The sequence below is a fragment of the Prosopis cineraria genome, unplaced genomic scaffold (genome assembly GCF_029017545.1).
Source record: "Prosopis cineraria cultivar Desert tree isolate PC_DT_omini unplaced genomic scaffold, ASM2901754v1 PC1, whole genome shotgun sequence".
Taxonomy (NCBI): domain Eukaryota; kingdom Viridiplantae; phylum Streptophyta; class Magnoliopsida; order Fabales; family Fabaceae; genus Prosopis; species Prosopis cineraria.
Genome location: NW_026555332.1, coordinates 49,891,781 through 49,912,165, shown reverse-complemented (window position 1 = coordinate 49,912,165; position 20,385 = coordinate 49,891,781). Strand labels below are relative to the sequence as shown.

Sequence of the window (20,385 nt, the reverse complement as noted above, 5' to 3'; positions counted from 1 at the left end):
TTGCCCATAAGAGAGCGTGGTTCATAACACATGATACGCCAAACTCGTTTGGCTAATAAATCAAGGTTCATGTTCTTGGTATTTCCAATGCCCAGATCTCCAGATTTGATAAGGCAAAAGAGAGTTTCCTTTTTTGGTGAGATGAATATTCTTTTTACAATAATTGAAACCCTAGAAGTCAATAAGTCTAGCATCAATTTGATGATAGAGTTGCTTAGAAAGTAGTAAGCAGAAATGATGTATATATTACAAGGGGACAAAACTGGCTTGATGAAAATAAATCGATAAACTTGAGAAAATCGATTGGTTTTCTACAAGGGGATTCTCCTATTTATAGAATCCAAAACCTGATAAAAAAGTTATCGCTTTTATATTTGTCTGCATCAATCTAAGTCCCCAAATACTTTCCAAAGGAGTCTGACAAAGGGATTTCAAAAAGATTAAAAGTATCTTGCCGAAGCTTAGGCGGAATATTAGGGCTTAGAGCAAGACTGGATTTTTAATCTCCAAGCCAGACTAGAAACAAAAAGTCCTAAGAATATTTTTCATGGACACCACACCAGATTTGCTATATTCAAAGAAACTAGCAGAATCATTCGCAAACAATGAATGAGACACTGGAAATGATTGTTGACAAATCTTAGTGCCATGAAAGTCTCCCCTGTGCTCAAAGTGAATAAGAAGACAAGAAAGAACGTTCACAGACAAAATGAATGGAAGGGGTCTTCTTGTTGAATAATTTCTTTTAAGGTCAACTGTTCCAACTATTTTTTTTTTTTTGGTTAACTGTTTAGTGTTAGACTGTCAATCCTTCCCGTCTTTTTGACAAGCCATTAATATCAAGTGTAGGTAAATTAAATATCAAGTGTCAACACATTAATATTTGCAACCTGTAACAAATTTTTTGTTAAATTTAAAGTTATTATGTAAAAGTGAAGAATAATGAATTGGGAGGTTTTTTTTTTCCTCGTAACTTTTGTGTAGTGTAAAAATTATTGTCATCGGATATAATAAAACGAGATCTAACATCTCTTAATTAACAGACTAAATGAAAGAAAAACGGCTGGAAAGACCTTTTAATTGTACCATTTCAATTTGATTCCAAGTAGCTGATTAATGTTTTAATTGATAGTTGGTTGTTCCAATTAGTTGATTTTTTTTAACTGATTCCAATTAATTCGTTGTTTCTTAACGAAATGAATTCGCTCTTTTAATCAAGTCACAATTTCATATTTCATAATAAATCTTAATTAACGTTGGGCTTAACAATGGAAACGAGTAATGACGGTTAAGAATTTGCGGAAAACAAATGAATATGGCAAACTGGGGGATCCAATGAAGCACGATTATCAAATGAAGCACGATGCAGCAGCTGACTAATTGGCAGTGTTTATAAAATCAGATTGAATCGGATGACCGGATCGTTGACGGTTTGAATTTCAATTTAGTTCATATTTTAAAGATTGAGCTGAGTTAGACCGTTTTGAATTGATGGTCAAACCAAAAATCAAATCTAATTTTTAAAAATTAAATTATTTAAATTTTTTTTTATTTTTATTAATTTTTTTTAAAAAATATCACATAGTTTATTAAGTCATAATAAACTTACAATATTTAATTTTTTTAAGTTAAGTAATAATTTTATTTGTATTTTTTATATTTAAATTATTATATATATATATATATATTTATTTATTTATTTATTTGATTATTTACTTCACCCGATTGTATGATGCAGACCGTAAATCGCTGATTTTTTTTTTGATTCGATCCCGTTGTAAAAACTTTGCTAATTGGTGCTGTTGGAGGCTTCGGCGCGGGCGCAGTGAAAGTGAATATAGCACATAAACAGATATTGCGAATCCTCGGTCTCTTCATCGTCGACCCGTTTCCCGGAAAATGCACACTTCCGATGATATTCGCAACCTCCCTATTGATATCACATTTTCTCGTCTTCTAGGTGACGAATTCATCCATAACTTTCCCCCCCGTCAACTAAATCTAACTGTCTGATTTTTTTTTCTTGTTGGGTTGGCTGATTCGACTGGTCCAGAACTGATTTTCGACTTGGTTGGGTTGCAGAATGGTTGGTTGATCGGAAGAGAATACCCGCGGATTGGCGGAAACGATTGACGGCGATACGGGCCCGCATATCAAAGGAATTCTCATCGCTTCCAAGGGATGCTGATCCCTATCTTCATACCCTAGACCCTGAAGGTATGTGTATTTGGTGCCATGTGCACGATGAAAATTATGCTTAGTTTATTGAAGATTGGTGATTTATGTTTTTGTTTTGAGCATAGATCAGTAGGTTGTTTTTCTCGTGTTCCTAATGTGTTCGCTGATATCATAACAAAACAAAGTAGATGAAAAAACACCTTAATGCTTTTGCTGGAGGATGAACTTACATTAGATGGAATTAAAAGCAACCTCAAACCATTTCCTGGGAAAGAAAGGAAAGGTAAAGGCAACTTCAAAGCCTCTGGCTCAGGCCTGGCATCTTTGGTGTTCCCTCCGTCATATCATCCCATAAAGCTGATATTTATAACTGTTTTATATCATCAAGCGGCTGGCTATTTTCAGGGATCGGTTATTTGGAGGCCAGACAGATATATGATATCCTCTTAACGTCTACTCCAGAGAGCCGGAATATATTTGGCCGGTTATCCGGTGCTGCCGTAAGATAGTTCTCTCTCTTTCTTCCCCTCCCCTCACTATCTAAGCCTAACTCCTCACTCCCCAGCAAGTCTGAGATTATTGTTTTCATGCTAAATTAAATTCTTGTACTCTATAACATATTACTCGGGCAGGGTGCATGGGAAGCAATCGTGCGTTCTTTTGAGAAGGATAATCTTTTCCTAGGTGAGGCTGCACTGATTATGGTTCAAAATGTAAACTATGAAATGTAAGCATGAAAACATCAAACTCGTTAATGAATATTATATTTCTTGATTATTTTCGTTTACTTTTTTTTTTTGTAACTGGGTATTTGTTTTCAATATGAAGTCCTTATCAGAGAAAACAGGTGCAAAAGATTCAACAACAGCTAGCAGAGCTAGACCGCAAAGAAGCTGATATAAAGAGAAGTGCAGCTCTATCAGCAGCCAAATATGCTGAAGCTTGTCAAGAGCTGGGCTTACAGGTCACAATCATGAAGTCCTTTAGTGTTGGTGAAATTAATTTATTTTTTGTTCCAAGGAGATAATATAGTTAGATATCGTTCAGGGAAAAAATGTTAGATCAGAGCTTTTGGAGACAGCAAAATCACTTCCAGGCACATTTAGAAGAATTTTGGAAGTTATAAATAGTGACAACATATCTCAGGCGGTGGAGTATTACTCCAATTTTGTCAGAGATGCTCACACTGAAAAAGATGTAAGGAAAAATAGGCAATCTTTAACATCTTATACCTTTTTAGAAATGGTATTATTACAGGGATAGGTCCTGGGTTCATATGGTTCATTTCATACATTAACCTGAATCATAAACATGATTGTAGAAATCCTCAGGAACTGTTCTACAGAACTTGAGGAGCATGCGAGAGCTTCCCCCATCCTTGAATGTTTCTGTTGGTTCTGAGATTCTTGGTGCCAATACTGTTAACTTGAGTGAAAATGATGTAAATATTGCAAGAAGTAATACAGAAGTTGCTGCCCCTAATATTGACTGGGACATTTCTGTGGAGAGTTCGCAAATTGATTGGAACATTGGAACTGTGGAAGAAACAGATGATGCGGGTAATGGTCTGGGTCCTTATGAGATCATTCATGCCAGTGATATTGTACAGACTTCACCAACTGATGCAGCAGGCTCCAATTTGGCAACACCAAACAAAGAACATGGCTTGGATCTTGATATATCTTGGGATATTAGTGTTGAGACTCCTCAAGTGGATGTGATTGATGATGTCAGTGCCTCAAATGTGCCATTGGATGATCAGACTTCTTTTCCAGACAGCTCAACTAATTTGACTGAGAATAGAGAAGAAAGGAGCCAGCTTCTAGACACAGAGTACAGAAATAAGATTCTTGATGATCTGTATGAGGTATACTATATATACGTGCACTTGAATTTCATTAATACTTTTGCTCTTGCTGCTGCTATTATTATTTTACTTTGTTAGTTCAATTTTTAAATTTTGCACACATGATATATCTGATAGACTGATACACATAATTCTTGCCAATATTGCTTGTTTTTCTTTCCCTCTTTTTGCAAGGCAACAGTCATCCAGTACATGATGGACTTGTTAGTTTGATATTGTTGTTTTTATGCCCACGCTAAATCTTTAAAAACATTTACGATGTTATATGCCATCAGTTGAAAGCCTTTTTAACCCAACGATTGGCTGAGTTGAGGAATGAGGAAACTTTGTCCCTGCAAAATCAAGTCCAGGCAGTTGCTCCCTTTGCCCTGCAACAGTATGCTCCTGATGCCATAGAAACAATGCGATCTGATGTTCAACTGGCAATTTCATTGTTGACAAATAGGAAGACAAGGGATTTAATTTTGATTCTCAACTCCAAAAGGTTGCACTTCATATATCAAACCTAATATGTCATGCTCATTTTTATTTATCCTTTCTTTACAATCAACTACTTTTTACAGATTGGTTTATTATAATTTGTCAAAACTAGTTATTTTTGTCTACTCTTTTCACATATGTTTTCTTTAATTTGTTTTGAATTTTTGCTTGTGAAGTTCATGGAGCTGAATCCTGATTGTATCACATTTTAAGCTCTATGATAACGAAATGGAGCTGAAATATGATCCCTGGAGAGAGAAGCTAATTTATGAAGTTAAAATTTACTCATTCAATTAGTCTTTCCAACACGTAGATGGTGGTTTAAACTTAAAAAGCAAAGATTATTGAAGTGATTGTTTTTAGAAAAAAGGGGCGCACAAACTGGCTTATTGTCAAACCTTAGTTAAATAATTCAGGTAAAAAAAAAAACTGTAGTTAAAAATTAAAATATAACATATCTAGAAATTGGTTATATATATCTTTTAACAGAACAGAATTAAGAATATACAGGTATAATCTTCCGCTACTGATTGCATTGCTATGTGCATAGATGGTGTTCTATTGTTTTGTACATTCAGATTCTGGTTTTATCCAGTTTACTAATTTTTTATAAGCTGAACGACTGATGAATTCAAACTTCAAAGTGCCAGTTTAAGTGATTAATTTGTTTTTGATCTTTGTGTTTGTGGTGTTGAGCTGAAATACAGATTCCTAGACAGATTAGTCAACTCATTGGTGGAAAAGAGGCATCATGAAATGAAGTTGAAAGAAGGGTTGAAGGACCTGGCTACCAAACGGATGGAGTTGCAGAACTCTTTATCCTCATTGTGGCCAAAGCAAGTGAGTTCCTTTGTCATGTGCTTGATCTTCCTTTTAAGTCAATATATTCTGAGGAAGTCACATACTATAGAAATGACATTTTTTTAAGCCCTCCACCTGTGTCTTATCTAATACTAGATACGATGCCTCTTGGCATTGAGTAATATTACAAAGTCATCATTTCCTGGGAAACTTTGGAGTTCAAGGTCGTAGTAAATTTTTCTCAACTTCACCATGGAAAAACCACGTGCAGCTGCAATAGAAATGGAAAAAAAGTCTAGAGTGATCAGCTGCCAAGCGTAGACACCCCCCACTCCAAAATAAATGATAAACGAATAAAAAAGGATTTAATTGCTGTGTGGAACGCAGGATGGAGCTCTGGCAAAGACAAGGGAGCTGAAGAAACTGTGTGAGGATACACTTTCATCCATTTTTGACGGAAGACCAGTAAATTTAATTGGAGAGATCAACGCTCTGCTGTCTGCTGGCCTCGGAGCATGAAGGTAGCCTTTATGAAATTAGCTTAAGGAAGGGACGTTTTATTGGTTAACATTTCTTTCCTGCTTCTACTTAGCATCAATTTCTGGATAATGCACAACCCCCTTTTGGTCTGCTATTAGTCTTGAATTCTACTGATTCTCATGACATGGATGGACAGCGATGTATAAACCCCTTTTTGGTCTGCTGTTAGTCTTGAATTCTACCGATGCTCATGACAAAGATGAACAGCGATGTATATCGCTTATCGCACGACATAAGCGCCTGATTTAGATCGAAGGGAAAGTGGTCGGACGCTTTCATGGGCAATTATTGCGTTACATATAGAGAACTGTCTTGCAAAATGAAAACAGGGAACGTATTTGTTAGAAGTAGGAAGACATGGAAGCAAACTAAAGACGCGAGTTTCCAATAATAGACGCATATAGTCGTGAACTCTCTCAAACATGGGTATTCCACAGGCTCAATGAAATGAAAAGAAAAAAATATAGAAGTTATTATTCTTAATTTGAAATAAATTAAAAAATGAAAATAAACTTATAATTAATAATTATAAAATTATAATAGATATTACGCAAACAATTAAATATTTTTTCTTGCTTATTGCATGTCCCTGTTTAAAAAGTTCAAAAAAATCAGAAATACTTCTAGCGTAGTGCTTTTATCAAGATTGAGTAAGGTGTAGTGGCATGTTGCGCAATTGGAATTCACGGAGGTACATGTCTAAGCTATGCAATGAGAGCAGAGTATGCTGCATCAACAATCCATATCAGAGAAGGATTTACAGTTTGGAAGAAGTCTTTGACTGCAGAGCAAAAATCAAATGAAGTTTCTAGCAATCGATGTCATCTGCATCTGTCAGGCGGATACGTAGCTATATGCGGGGGAACCCAGAAAGCGAGTATTGGTTGAACGGAAAGACTTGTCAATTGGATCCAAGTCAGTGATATCAGCTTCTGCACCACCAGTCTTGGATGTGCCCATGTTAATCTTTCGCGAACAGGTTATAAGAGAGTCAACCACCTCGGACATCAGAGGTCGGAATTCCTTCGCGGGCTGTATGCAGAGGGTGATGATATCGGCATAATGAGAAAGAGCTTTGGTTGAAACAGTCCCTTTAATTCCGGGATCCACCATCTGTTCCAAACTCTCACTGTCATGAAGCCTCGATGATGCCCATTTCCCCAGATATTGTCCCTCCCTTGGCCTCGAACTGTGTTCAAATACAGACATCATTCACCATTCAAGAGAGAGGGAATACCCGCATTCAAACAAATGAAAGAAACGTCAGGAGAAGAACTTACTCGTCGTAAGGTTTCTTTCCCGTTAATAATTCCAGAAGCAACACCCCAAACGCATAGACATCACTCTTCGTGTTGCTAACTCCTGGTTGGCCATGGTCTGGTGCAATGCAGCCTGCGTCCTCAGTTGCAAGTTCAGAACCCTGTTTCCAACAGTCACCAAGGTAATCAATACACAAAGTAGTCACTCTTTCTTGCTATATTGCGGGAAAATTGTCCGTTTCTGGTTCGTTTTGCAACATCCGACAAACAAAATCATTGTAAAAGCTTTTGTTATGCTAATAGAACTATGACTTCCGCCATGACAGCGTTGTCTACCGTCTCTTTCAACGTGAGGTTGTTTGGGGCAGGAACTTACTCTGACTTTGTTGTTCGTCAGCGGTCTCAAAGTAGCTAGGCCACAGTCAGAGACACAAGGCGCCAGATTCTCGTCGAGAAGGATATTGGCAGCCTTCAAGTTGCCGTGGACTACAGGAGGGGAGAACGTCGAGTGCAAATAGCTGAAAGAAAGCATTGCATATACATATACATATATATATATATAACCAGGATTTAAGCCAATAAATGGCTAGAAAATTAAAAAACAGGATATGATCTGTAAATGTTCGAGAACTCACTCCAAAGCCTGGGCAACACCAAGGGCAATCCGGAGACGGAGGGCCCACGATAAAGGCTTGTAGGCCTTCATGTGGAGAGCATCGTCCAGAGTTAAGCTTCTAACATAATCGTAAACAAGAAGATGCTGCCCGTGCTCCATACAATAACCATTAAGCGCAACGATGTTGGGGTGCCTCAGACGGGAAGCGGTGGAAACGACATCCAAAAACTTTTCCTCTTCGTGGAAAGACAGGCCCGCCATGTTGATATTCTTCAAAGCCAAAGTCTATAAAGAGAAGAAGGACCGAGATGAAGACTGAAAGCAACAATATCAAATTGTAGTGTTTGAAAGATACATTAAGATCGTACTTGGCCATTTGGAAACACGGCTCTGTAAACAGGACCCAAAGATCCCTCTCCCAAAAAGTTGTCTTCACTGAAGCTGTCTGTGGCTAACTGAAGCTCTCCCACTGAGTAAACTTTTGTCCTTCCGGAGAATCTGCATCTCTTGGAAAAACTTCTTCTTGACGTGGCATCTGTTCTGTGATGGGGCAAGGGAGGTAATCGCCTTGGACCCAAAAGTGATGCAGAATTAAATGGCGGGATTCGTGGGCTTTCTTCTGGCGTGGTAGGAGAGACTTCTATCATCATCAGAAAGAAAGTATTATAATCCCCACTAAATAGAAATTGGTCCTTGAAACGCTAATAATTAAAATATAGTACTTGGCCACTGATTACTGTTAAGGTATGGAGGATTCAATCATATAGGAGCGTGCTCTAAGATTACATCATCATCTATTTGCATTTCTCGAGATATTACCTATGGTTGCAATAGTTGGATGAGCTTTCAATGAGCTATGGCTGCTTTCTAAGCTTTTGAACCTCTGTAAGCGGATTGCAATGAACAGCGCTACACCTGTAGCTATTAGCGCCACCCCACCAACCATTAAAGCTACTCCTCCAGCAGTCATAAATTTCTTCTTGTGCCCACTTACTTTGCTTTTGCGAGAGGAATAGTTCTCGATGGCATTTGCCTGATTCGTGGGCGGGCGACTAATGTTGTACTCAACTGGTGCCCTATCCAAAGGAAAAACCCAGGGAGGAGAATTGGCGTCTGCACGGAACTTATTACTTCCGATCCTATTTGGGATTAAAAGATGGGTGATTATTGAACGTCATATGTATGTACTTAAATGCAAAAGCAATAGGCACAGAAAGCTGGCATGCAAGGAGGAGAATCTCCATGCTCAACTGAGAAGTTGTCACTAACCATAAATTTGGTATGTACTGAAAGTGCTGCGGAATAATGCCGCTGAATAGATTACCTTGAATGTTCCTGACAACAGAGACAAGTAGCCATATAATATAACAGTAAACAAAACTTCTAAAAATGTTACAGATAAGATAACTTACAAGTCTGTAAGAGGAAGGTCAGCCAGATATGTGACCGATCCAGTGAAGTTGTTATTTTGCAAGAACCTGCACATAAAGCCCCGTGCCAACAGATTAAAGCATCTCATTGACAATAACATAAAGTTGTGCTCGCTATTATCAAGTCTTGCGACCAAATGAAGAATAAAAAGTGTGGGGAAATAAGGGAACTTACAATCTAGTAAGGTTTTTCAAGGAACCAAATGAACTGGGTAGATCTCCTGTGAAATTGTTATACGAAAGGTCCCTAAATAAAGGAATTTATCCTTTGTGAGATGTCACTCTTAAATGTGAACAGACGAGTCAAAATATTTACCTCTCTTTTTCACAACTTAATGAGGGCAAACTTTACTACAAATGGTTTTGTCAGTTTTTTGCTTAAACTTTTTTACATTTCAACATATTCTTTACCATTATAAGCAGCTCCCTTTTCCTTGTCTCTTAAAGATCACATGGTTTTTCCAGGAAAAAAAAAAACGAGTGAAATGACAATAAGCTGCGTTATGTTATTTAGATTTAGATGTATATTTTGTCTATGATTTTAGTTTTGATATTTGCAAATGTTGTTTGTTAATCCTTCATTCCTCTTATTTCAATAGAAACTCGATATTGAAAGAACTAGATGATGAAGACATACATCTCTCTGAGATTATCTAGGCCTGTAAAAACATTGCCGATGGGTCCAGATAACAAATTGTGGCTTAGATTCCTGTAAGAGTAGATAATTGTAATGGTTTGACAGATATTAGAAGCAATCACTCAGGCATGTTCAAAAGAGGTGGGAGAAAATAAATTGTAAACTTGGCCCTCTATTGAGAATTTTTAAGTCTAAATTAAATTCATGCAACTCACAAATGTCGTAGTCTTTTCAGCATAGTCAATGAGTGAGGAATATTTTGGCCCAAATAGTTGCAAGCCATGTTTCTGCAACCAAGAATCATCAGACCAACATATGCTGGTGAGGCTAAAATTACGATTGTGAGAAAGCAATAGGCCAGACAGAAAGCTAGCTCGACTTGGCTTACATATGGGTGGCATTCGGGGGTAAGATGAATGGTATTTCCCCTTCTATGTTATTGGAGCTGACATCACTGGGAAACCAGACTAAAGTAAGTACATCGCAGATCTTCTTGATAAAGAATCGAAATACCATATAATTAATTACTCACAGCATCTTCAAATTATGTAGATGATGGAGCTGGCTTCCAAGATGTCCTGTGAGATTCAATCCTTGAATTTTGCTGCATGACACGAAGAGACAAAGCAGGGGATCGTGTTTATAATTAACTTCATGAAAGATAAGAACATCGTCTATGTGGAGTTGGTGCATTACAGGTGCACGACTGACGATCCTGAACATGCAACTCCTGTCCAAGACTCCTCACAAGGATCTTCAAGATTCCATTTTTCCAACACCGGCGGATAGTTCAATGTCTTGTATAGATCCCGGAGAGCTGTGACTGTTTATCCAAGAGTACAAGAAATACAGTTTAATGAAGACGAAGAAAGCGACTAAAAGTGTGGTACCCGCATTTAGTTCAGGGGAAAATCATAGACTCTTATACAATTGCCTTATGTAATGGATTGTGTGGTTCTTTATCAAGACCTTCATCTTCTAAGTTATCTTGAAATTATAAAAGTTCTCTTCCTCTGTTTTTTCACCCTCCTGACATGAAACCTTTTCGTTCAGTTGAACAGGTCATGGTTTTAGAATACTAACATAAAGGCATAACAAATCTTCAAGCCAAAATGCCGGATATTTTCCTTAAGGACCCACCTTACGTAGCATGAAATCAGAAAATTAGGATATTATATATTAGATTATGAATTTGCAACAAGTATATGCATTTACCGTCAGCCGGATCAGTGGATGCGAGACCCTGGGAAATCAACATTGCGGAGAAGACAATGATAATCAGATGCATATAGTGGCACTCGCAAGCCATTTTCTCGATCATCAGCGTATTTGGGGAGTGTACTCGTTTCTTTCCTGGAAAGAATGCCGTTTGCAACCCGAAATCAGACTGGGAAAGCGACGAAAAGAAAAGAAAGAGAAAATGGTCTAATTTCACGCATTTCTTACTTTAATGACACTACAATAAAGCCTAACAAATATACGAAAAAAATAGAAAGCGGAGTCCAAACTTGGAATCTGTTTACCTTTACTTCTGTGTTCTCAGTTCCCAAACAGAGATTTTCTGAAGCCGAAGCGCAGATGACAAAGATTCAGAGAAAAAGAGTCTAGTGGCAACGAAAGACGTGAAGGAAAGAAAAGAAAAAAAAAAAATCACCTCTTCTGAGCTTTTATGTTTCTGCAATTCTGCTGCTGCTTCTTTTCATTTTATTCAAGCTTCCGTGCGAGCGGCGTTTTAACTGTTTATTTTCTTTCTAGTAAGATGGGGTCCACTCAGCTGAATTCGTTAGGTTCTGGCGCGAAACAAGCTACTAGAGGCCTGTCACGACAAAATACATCATGGGCTTTTGTAAATGGGCTGGATTTGGTAAATGGGCCTATGGAGGTTTTAAAGGTATCCAAATCGCCGTCTCGCTGGGAGGCCGGAGGCATGAGGGGAGGTGACAAGGAGAGCAGAAACGGAACTCAAGGGAAAGAGCAAGATGAAGACTACATGGGGGATCTCTCTCAGTTTCTTCCTTCAGAAGTGTTGGGTTCTTCTGAATCTTCTTCCAGAAAGGTATTTAATTCCATTTCGGCCCATGTGTCAGCTGTATTTTCGTTTTTCCACGGTTTTTGGAGAAAATTTAAGGATTCAAAGCGACTGAAATATGAAAACATGCATTGGGAGACGCATCTTTTCTTGGTCTTTGGAGATGGGAAGAAATGCAGTAAAACCTGGGAATGCATTAACTGGCTAAGTTTCGCTTCCTAGACTGAGTGGTTGTATCATCCGTGTTGCAAATTTCCTATAACCTCCTTCTTCCCCTGTTTCTCAACAGTGTTGGGAGAACATGATTTTACAATTTAATTCCCCGAAGAATTTAGCCGTCTTGATGCTGTGCTACATCGCGCTATCTGAACATTATGGATAACCAAAGCAATTAAGCTGCCAGAATTATGTTTCTAAAAGCCCATGAAATGCTAGTAATTTTAATTTCTTATGCCTTGTTGATTTCAGGGAGAACGACAACTGAGGAACTTGTAAAAAAAGTTAATAATAGATATAATTTCATCATAATTTAAGTTCTCGAATTCAGAATTCATTTCAGCACTGATTTTTTTTTTTTAACATTTAATTTGATATTAACCTTCCTATGAGATCTTTCGTTATCATTCTCCCGCTCATAAGGAGGTTAATACTAAATTAAGATCTCATTACTTTGACCCAAAAAAAAAAAAAAAAGATCTTATTGCAACTGAGGTTGTGCTCATTATCTTATATTTTAGCCTTGAATTTTTTTTTTTTAAATCTTAATGTGGTATTAGCCTTCTTTGACAATACCTGCAAGTTTAGGTGTTGAATATATATATATATATATATGAAATTGTACATATTTAGTGTAACATAACGTTTGGGAATATAGGATCGGATGCAGAAGTATATGCTATTCTCTTTGGTTAAATTGGTCTTTCGTTGAAGGATCCAGCAATCATGATTTGTTAAGGACAGAAAACTGCCAACCTACGAAGCATAAGCAATATAGAAAATGAACTGTGCCATGTGTCACTCACTCACTTGGAAATTACATATTTCTTTATCTTGCGCTGTCACCGCCTATGCTTCGCAGCTGATAATTTGCTAACCCAGGCTATGAGTAATTCTACATAGAAAAAATAATGGGAGTGAAAAAGTGGAAGTTGAAACTTATCTTCCTGTATGGCGGTCTGTAAAATATACAAACAAGATCATATCTAAGCATAGCATCATGCCGTAGTTTTACTAGGTCAAGAGAACTTCCAGCACTATATTTTAAAAAAAAAATAATAATAACAATAGCCCCTTTCCATGCTATAGACCTCTGACAAGAAAACCCCAATGATCAACCCTTCCAAGAAGCAGTTTAATTATCTTAGCTGGCAAGAACGCAGAAAACTTGAGAGACAAAAAAAGCAACAAGAGGAGGATGAGCAAACATTAGCGAAAGTGGAAACTCCAATTCCACAGTCAAACATTGGATTTAAGCTGCTCAAACAAATGGGTTATACGCCTGGCTCTGCCATTGGAAAGGTGGGTTCAGGCAGGGCTGAACCTGTTGGAATTGATATTCGACGGTCAAGAGCTGGTATAGGATTAGATGATCCCCACAAGGAGAAAAGGAAAAGGGAGGAGATGGAGATGGAAAGGAAAAAGAGGAAAGAAGAGGCACTGATGGAAGAATTTGGGTTTAGGCAAAAGTCACAGTGGCAGAGTAGGAGGGTTATAAGCAATTTCAGCAAGGCAAAGGCTGCTCTTGACCAGTTAGAGAACAGGGAAGTTGTAGCAGAGAAGAATGAAGAGGAGGAGGGTGATGTTGACGAAGAGGATGGGGAAGAAATAACAGAAGAGGTATGTTACTTCATCCTATATTTTCCAAGTGAAACTTCTTTAAGCTAGTTTGATTATTGATATCTGTATTATTTGAGAACAAGTGTCATTTATTGAGCTTCAAGATGAAGCTACATTGGAACATGAGTAATAGTATGACTGATATGCAGATTTTGTGCATAGCAACATGTCATCTATTATCTTTTTCCGACACATGCATGGAAGGTCGTCTGACTTGTGTATCAAGGCATGAAATAGATTGGGTTCAAAGCTAACTCAAATGATACATGATGATTGAAAACTTACTGCTTTTATGCTGTCAGATGTAACGCATACTGACACTTGGCTTGCCCCAGTAATTCTAATTGAAGTGCTTTAGGCCGCTAAATTGGCCATCCATTTCTAGACGTGTGTGTGTGTATTTAAATTCAAAGTCATGCAGTTGGGGAAAAATGCATGTTACATTTACCTGAATGACATTTCTTATTGAAATATTGAACTTGACTAGACTATGGATTAGGACTGTGAACTTTTCCTACCTTAGTTCACTCTTTGAATTTTCTTGAGTTTGGCTTATTTAGAGATATTGTGTAACTAAGCCAAGAGTGAATTTGAGATTACAAATTGATTCTAGTTTCACCTTTCCCCAAACAAAATGAGAAAAAGGTTTCTTTTTCCCTTTGGGCTGAATAAGTAGAGTAAATAGGAATTGACTTTGACTTTTAAACTGATTGAATTAATCATTAATGTTAGCTCTGCTAATATGGATTAATGTCTTTATTCTTTATAAACAGAATTAGGATCGTGACCATTTTTTATTGTGTGTGTGTGTACGGTTGGAGATTAGGCTCAAGGCAGATTTATGGGCTGATTAACAGAATAATTTAAATGAAAAGGATTGATTCTGAATTTGATGCTGTCCTCATTTGAGTTGCTTGCTTGAGAATTAGATTGATTCTTTCTATTGCTTATTGCTTGTTCTGCTATTTTTCCCACTAATGTTGTTGCTATTTACATTTTATTTTCTTTAAAATCGTTTCTGAATTACTTAATTTCACCTCCCTTCATGTAACTATTTTGATGACGAGGGTGTGATGTGAATGTAGGATTTACAGGATGCTCTGATGAAACTGAGGGATGACCATCAGTATTGCCTCTTTTGTGGGTGCAAAGTAAGCAAACGCAGGATTTATGTTTGTAGTGGCTGTTCAAAAATATAAGAAACTTCAATCATATGAAGTTACAACTCAAATAATTTTAGAAACCCAGTCTCTAGTTCTTTTATTTGATTTTTTTTTTTTTTAACATTGATCAGTATGAATCAAGGGAAGCTCTTTTGGCTAACTGCCCTGGGACCAATGAAGATGACCACTAAACCAGTAAGTTCAAGATGCGGACAAGTTCAGGTTTTTTTTCCGCCTGTTGTGTCGAGAGTCTCAATATGTGCAAATGCAAATTTCATTGGAGATGGATCAACGTGCTTCTGGTGTCTCGACTGATCAGTCTTTAAGGCCATTCCTGTGCGTACCGATGAAAAAGCAGAGCCTCGAGACGGCCATCATGTGTGAAGACTAACACTGAAGAATTGGCCTCACTTGCGACCCCACCACGTCATGGGACCATTTTATGGACATTGTAGATTTCCATAGGTTGGAATATACGTCAAGAACATTGTATTCCTCATGGCATTTGTATTTTGAGAGCCATGTTTTGACTTGAACGCCTCCAGTACTTGCAGAGCTTCATTTCAACCATTGTAAGGAATAAAGCCCTTAAATTGTTACTGTAACCATTCAACCAAAATTTGAATTGCTAGGATTGGAAAGTGCGACTTTCCTCATGCAATATGTATGGAGGAAAATAATTTGCTTGCATAAAATAGAATTTGTTCACAATTCTGACTATTCAATTACCAAGAAGTTCCCGAGACATGTCATAAGGAACTTGTTCATGTATAAGAATCTTGTCCAGTACTTGACTGCGAGTAAAACTAAAAGCTGGCAATACTAAAGTTTTCTCTTTCTATGAATATGAAGCTGGCAACACGAAAATTGTCAGGCTTGAATGGAAGAATTTTGGGACAATTCCATAGGAACAAAAATAAAATAAACAACAGTATATAAATTTCTGTACCATTTGCCCCTTGGACGCTGGCAGCATAAAAGAACCAATTCCTTTGAAAGTCAACCGCTATAAATCATTTACACGTCGGATTAAAGTTCACTGTAAATTGAAATTTTAAATTAAAATTTCAATTTTCCTTTCTTATTTACTTAAATAAAGATAAAAAAACACATAATCCCAAGAACCTGAGGTTGAGGCAGCCGACAACTGGAAGGGATTTGTGCCACGGGCTGTCCTCTTCATCACTAGTAATGCTGGTAGTGCTACTACCCCCACTATATGTTGGGAAAGATGCATATAAAATTCAATTTAAATATAGATATTATCTAATATCTGACAGTAGGGGTGTTCACAGGTTCGGTTTGGTTTGGTTTTGGACAAAAACCAAACCGAACCAAACCATTCGGTTTACTGATAATTGAGACCTGATCGGTTTTTATGAAGTTCGGTTTGGTTCGATTTTATTTTCGGTTTGGTTAAGGTATTGATCAAGTTTTAATACACTTGTTTAATTTTTTTTTCCTTTTCTCCATCTTCATAATGGTGCTATGTACTAAAATTAAATTTCATTCTTTTTGACTCCTTTTTTTCATGAATAGAGGTATAAAAATATAATAAAATTTCAATGTGATAACAATAATTAATCATAAAAATTGATATAAGTTTTTAAAATTAAAATTATTTAATATTATGTATTTTCATTAAAATCCTTTGAAAATGTTTATCTATGTATCTATATTTTAATAAATAATGAAAAACTTATTATACAAAATTTAAAACAAAATATTTCTTATAGATAAATTGAATGCTGAGGCTTTTAGGTTGTAAATAATTAAATGATGATCATAACATGATTATTATAATTACTTAATATTATGCATTTTCATTCAAGTATTTTAAAAATATTTATTTATTACTATAAAAAATTCAAAACAAAATACTTCTTGTAGATACATGGTTATATATTTTATAAATAAATAAATAAAATTTTTTTAATCAAGTTTGGTTCGGTTTGGTTCGGTTTCTAGTACTCAAAACCGAACTTGAACTGAACCAATCAGTTTTTATATCATAAAAACCGAAACAGACCTGATTATTGTTCGGTTTTTCGGTTTTTGTCGGTTTGGATTGGTTTGGATCGGTTTTGAACACCCTTATCTGACGGTCAGTAATTCGGAGTAAAATACTCTCATGGATTTCATCCTCCAAATTACTAATCTAACAAGTCTGAAAATATAAATGATGCTCCGTCAGTTTGCAAACCAATGCAAGCAAAATACAAGATTTCAGTCTGGCTTTTAGCAACAGAGCCAGATTGTCTGATTTTCTTGACTTAATCTTGTAATCTCATGGAGGTTTAATTGCAAAATAAAGCCTAGAAATCAAAGAAACAATCAAAGGGACCAGTGCATCAGCTGAGAAGACTCGTAGGCCTCGGATTGTCGATCAACATATTGCCTGTCAGGTTGTGGCATCACAAGCCCACCAGGAAGTTCACTATTGTTAGACAGTGAAATCGGAGCCGCACCAAGATCAGGGACAACTACATCATCATGCAAACAAGTGTCAGGTTCAATGCCATTGAAAGACCCCGAGGCATTTGAAAGGTGATGCATGGGAGCGCCATGAGAAGATGCAGCAAGTTGTGTGATGGATGTCCCTTCGAAACATAAGTTGTTCACCCCAAGAGCTGGTAGTGTGTTTCTGAAGCCCCATGTTTGATTTGACAGAAGAGAGAGAGCACAGCTAGTGTCTGCAATCCCAGCAAAGCATTCCCCTAGATGGCTGGGACCAAAGCTGTTTATGCTGCCCATCGAACCTCGCAAGAAGAGTTCAGGAAGCTGCAAGTTGCCTTGCCATGGAGTTGTTGAGCTTTGATTCCCTGAAACTTGCTCTGTTGATGTTGATGCCAGAGTTGGCTTACGGTATGCAGCAAATTCCATCAGAAAGCCACCAACTCTGCCCCGGTTCTCTGTCAAAGCAAGTGCCAAATATCTAGATTTGCTCTCTAACCAGGATAAGCAAAAGTTGAAATTATTGATGGCTTCTTATAAATCTTATTTTATATGTTAATTAACATATTAATGCCTAACCAAATACAGCTGAAGAAAATCTGGCATAGGGAGAGATCAACAAGGAGCTGGGTTGGGGCTTTCGCCGACGTTCATTATGGCCTGCAAGTCGCCTGCGGCAACTTCGTTTTTCTTGATCAAATTCAGTAAGCTGATGAAATCTGGACAAGGCTGTAAGCAAGATATTAGCTTTCTGAGATGAATAAAACTTTACGTAAGAGAACATGGGATTTAAAACATGTTGACAGAGACAGTTACTAAATCACAAGGCAAAGTGATTATTAAACTTGAAACTGTCATTTTGGAGTCCAAATAGCAAATAGAACATAATAAAACAAATCCAAGTAATAAAGTCAGTACAAATCGAACATGTCAAGCTCCAAATTAAGTTAGTTATAATAAAGACTTGACAAAGCCCCCTTACTCAAGAAATGGCATGGAATCCACTGTTTCAACGCAAATGGATCCAAACTCCAGCAATGGCATCCGAACTGAAGGACCACGCATCAACATGTTAAAACTGATAGACTCCAAAAACATTCGAATTACACAAAAATTTCCAGGTTGCCATAACTAGAATGGAATGTTTTTAGGCTTAATTACGGGAATCAAATATAATTGCTCAAACAGAACGCGCACAGCCAGACAGATTCAGTTCTATTTGTTCACCGTTATTTTATAATGATCAGTGGTCTCAACTTGCAAATAAGGGAGTGATTTCCTTTGATAAAACCCTGGTTTTGCTGCGGACTAGCCTCGAGAAGGCATTACATGACTTTTCCATGGCCTTGCGGGAAAGAACGTTTTAACCAATGCATGTTACTGCATACAGAATAATCGATAATAGGGACAATAAAAATGACAGAAAAACACTTATCTATGTACCTACAAAAAAAGAACTCTTAGAACAATAATCTGGATATGCTTAATATGGCATATACGACTAAACAGATAACCAGAAAACTCAGAAAATACAACATAAAACGTATACAACTAATGCACACAAGTCGGAAACATGAGCCACTCCCCCAGATTATAGCATTTATATCACTGAGCCATACACCGAAAAAGCCTCGAGTGGCGTCGTTTCCATTTTAATAACCAAGAACTTGGAAAACAGCCAATGACATGGTAAGAAGAATGGGCGAATATTAAAATATCGAAGGAAGGGTAAGGCACAGAACCTGCTGCACTGCTGGCAAAACCTCTGTTCCAGACCAGCGACAATGACTTTAGGGGATTTAGAGTGAAAAATACAGACTTTATGCCTGGAATAGTAAGGCTTGGCATCACTCAGATCTACGCTACAGCACTCGACCTGACACCTTGGAGGCCGAGCTCCTTGAAGAGTACCGCTCCTCCCCTTCTTCGTGCCCGTCCCAGAGGAAGAGGAGGCCCCGCCAGCAGTGGATTTGGGCGGAGCTCCCATCGTCACATCCTCAAAGTAGATTTTGTGGCCAGATTTCAAGCCGTGAAGGCAGTCGGCGGAGGATGAACACATTTGAGGGTCGGAAAGGGGGGGAGAGAGGTTGAGCATAGAATGGGGGGCAGTGGGTTACGTGGGGAAATGGTAGGGAAAAGCAGGGAGCTGACGCTGAGGTCATCATAACCCCCTCTGTAACCAAAAATAATGGATGAGGAACCACAGAGAGAGAGAGAGAGAGAGAGAGAGAGAGAGAGACTATGACAATTGACAAATGGCCATAGAGTGTTCGTTACTTTCCTTCCTCTATTTGAGAGTTCGGTCTCTGCCCCCTGCGTCCCTTCTTCCCTCCTCGTATACTCGCTGATTCCAATTCAACTATCGCGATCTTCCTCGGCCTTGTTTGTTTGGATCATTTCTAGAAAAGAATAACATCCACTTCAATATCATGAGATCTTACTGTGTTAATTGAATCAATACAAAATTATTATAAAATAAATCATTTATAAAAAAATTATATATTTTGACTTGAATAAAAATAAATAAATTAAATATAAAAGGTTAAGTATATTTTTTTTAAATTAAAATTCATTGCTATTAACATAATACTTATAAAATGAAATTGTAGACTAAGGAGAAGAGGAGAAAATACATAAAATTTCTCCATGACTCCACCCTCTCTCTCACTTAAACCGGCATGGCATAAGAATGTCATACACACAGATAACAACTCTTGTCATCAATTTCAATTCAATTTTTATATATGTAATAATTTAATTAAAAAATATTTATTGTTATTAATATCTCAAGAAAGATATTCTTTGTTGTTTCATTTATGAGTGCACAAATAAATCAAAGGAAAAATAGCAATCAAGGACCTTAGTAGTAAATTAATAGCAGTCATGAATCAATTCACTTCAAAAATGCAATGAAATTCTTTAATCCCTGACTGATATTAATTTATAAGGTCAAAAGATCAATCTGCCCCTCAAATTAAAAAGAAAAAAGAAAAGAAAAGAAACCCCCATTGTCACCGACGCCAACTGTTGGACCTCAACTTGTAGTAAGGTCGCTAGAGCCCCTTGTCGATGGCTAATCACCTGAGCTCTGGCAC

The 20,385-nt window shown here is 37.3% G+C and overlaps 4 protein-coding genes across 10 annotated transcripts; 2 read left to right on the top strand and 2 right to left on the bottom strand.

The window, feature by feature from the left end:
- Positions 1-1,801: 1,801 nt before the first annotated feature.
- On the top strand, positions 1,802-6,027 carry LOC129285766 (CDK5RAP3-like protein). 2 transcript variants are annotated; one of them, XM_054921641.1, is made up of 10 exons: positions 1,802-1,960; positions 2,083-2,217; positions 2,584-2,678; positions 2,811-2,905; positions 3,007-3,142; positions 3,226-3,375; positions 3,500-4,045; positions 4,321-4,529; positions 5,233-5,365; positions 5,714-6,027. In XM_054921641.1, exons 1-10 carry the CDS (start codon positions 1,900-1,902, stop codon positions 5,843-5,845), a joined length of 1,692 nt encoding a protein of 563 aa, XP_054777616.1. In that variant the 5' UTR covers positions 1,802-1,899; the 3' UTR covers positions 5,846-6,027. The 2 variants fall into 2 exon arrangements, with proteins under 2 accessions (XP_054777616.1, XP_054777623.1); XM_054921648.1 differs by lacking the exon at positions 1,802-1,960 and adding an exon at positions 2,367-2,461 and having other exon boundaries at positions 2,081-2,217.
- A 128-nt stretch (positions 6,028-6,155) lies between these two features.
- LOC129285747 (protein STRUBBELIG-RECEPTOR FAMILY 2) lies at positions 6,156-11,612 on the bottom strand. Of its 3 annotated transcripts, none has more exons than XM_054921624.1 (16): positions 11,463-11,612; positions 11,024-11,161; positions 10,505-10,631; positions 10,341-10,412; positions 10,197-10,262; positions 10,024-10,095; positions 9,809-9,880; positions 9,347-9,418; positions 9,154-9,219; positions 9,011-9,076; positions 8,561-8,880; positions 8,110-8,381; positions 7,761-8,026; positions 7,502-7,643; positions 7,147-7,286; positions 6,156-7,055 (listed from the first exon to the last, which is right to left on the bottom strand). In XM_054921624.1, exons 2-16 carry the CDS (start codon positions 11,127-11,129, stop codon positions 6,701-6,703), a joined length of 2,214 nt encoding a protein of 737 aa, XP_054777599.1. In that variant the 5' UTR covers positions 11,130-11,161; positions 11,463-11,612; the 3' UTR covers positions 6,156-6,700. The 3 variants fall into 3 exon arrangements, with proteins under 3 accessions (XP_054777599.1, XP_054777592.1, XP_054777604.1); XM_054921617.1 differs by lacking the exon at positions 11,463-11,612 and adding an exon at positions 11,332-11,423; XM_054921629.1 differs by lacking the exon at positions 11,463-11,612 and adding an exon at positions 11,332-11,423 and having other exon boundaries at positions 8,110-8,378.
- LOC129285792 (uncharacterized) lies at positions 11,553-15,613 on the top strand. 2 transcript variants are annotated; one of them, XM_054921694.1, is made up of 4 exons: positions 11,553-11,864; positions 13,188-13,673; positions 14,759-14,824; positions 14,968-15,613. In XM_054921694.1, exons 1-4 carry the CDS (start codon positions 11,568-11,570, stop codon positions 15,025-15,027), a joined length of 909 nt encoding a protein of 302 aa, XP_054777669.1. In that variant the 5' UTR covers positions 11,553-11,567; the 3' UTR covers positions 15,028-15,613. The 2 variants fall into 2 exon arrangements, with proteins under 2 accessions (XP_054777669.1, XP_054777662.1); XM_054921687.1 differs by having other exon boundaries at positions 13,143-13,673.
- Positions 15,614-16,995: 1,382 nt separating this feature from the next.
- Positions 16,996-19,657, bottom strand: LOC129285779 (squamosa promoter-binding-like protein 17). Of its 3 annotated transcripts, none has more exons than XM_054921656.1 (3): positions 19,033-19,657; positions 17,870-18,009; positions 16,996-17,784 (listed from the first exon to the last, which is right to left on the bottom strand). In XM_054921656.1, the coding sequence occupies exons 1-3, from the start codon at positions 19,383-19,385 to the stop codon at positions 17,171-17,173; spliced, it is 1,107 nt and encodes a 368-aa protein (XP_054777631.1). In that variant the 5' UTR covers positions 19,386-19,657; the 3' UTR covers positions 16,996-17,170. The 3 variants fall into 3 exon arrangements, with proteins under 3 accessions (XP_054777631.1, XP_054777639.1, XP_054777649.1); XM_054921664.1 differs by having other exon boundaries at positions 16,996-17,748; positions 19,033-19,655; XM_054921674.1 differs by having other exon boundaries at positions 17,870-18,019; positions 19,033-19,172.
- Between the last annotated feature and the right edge of the window lie 728 nt (positions 19,658-20,385).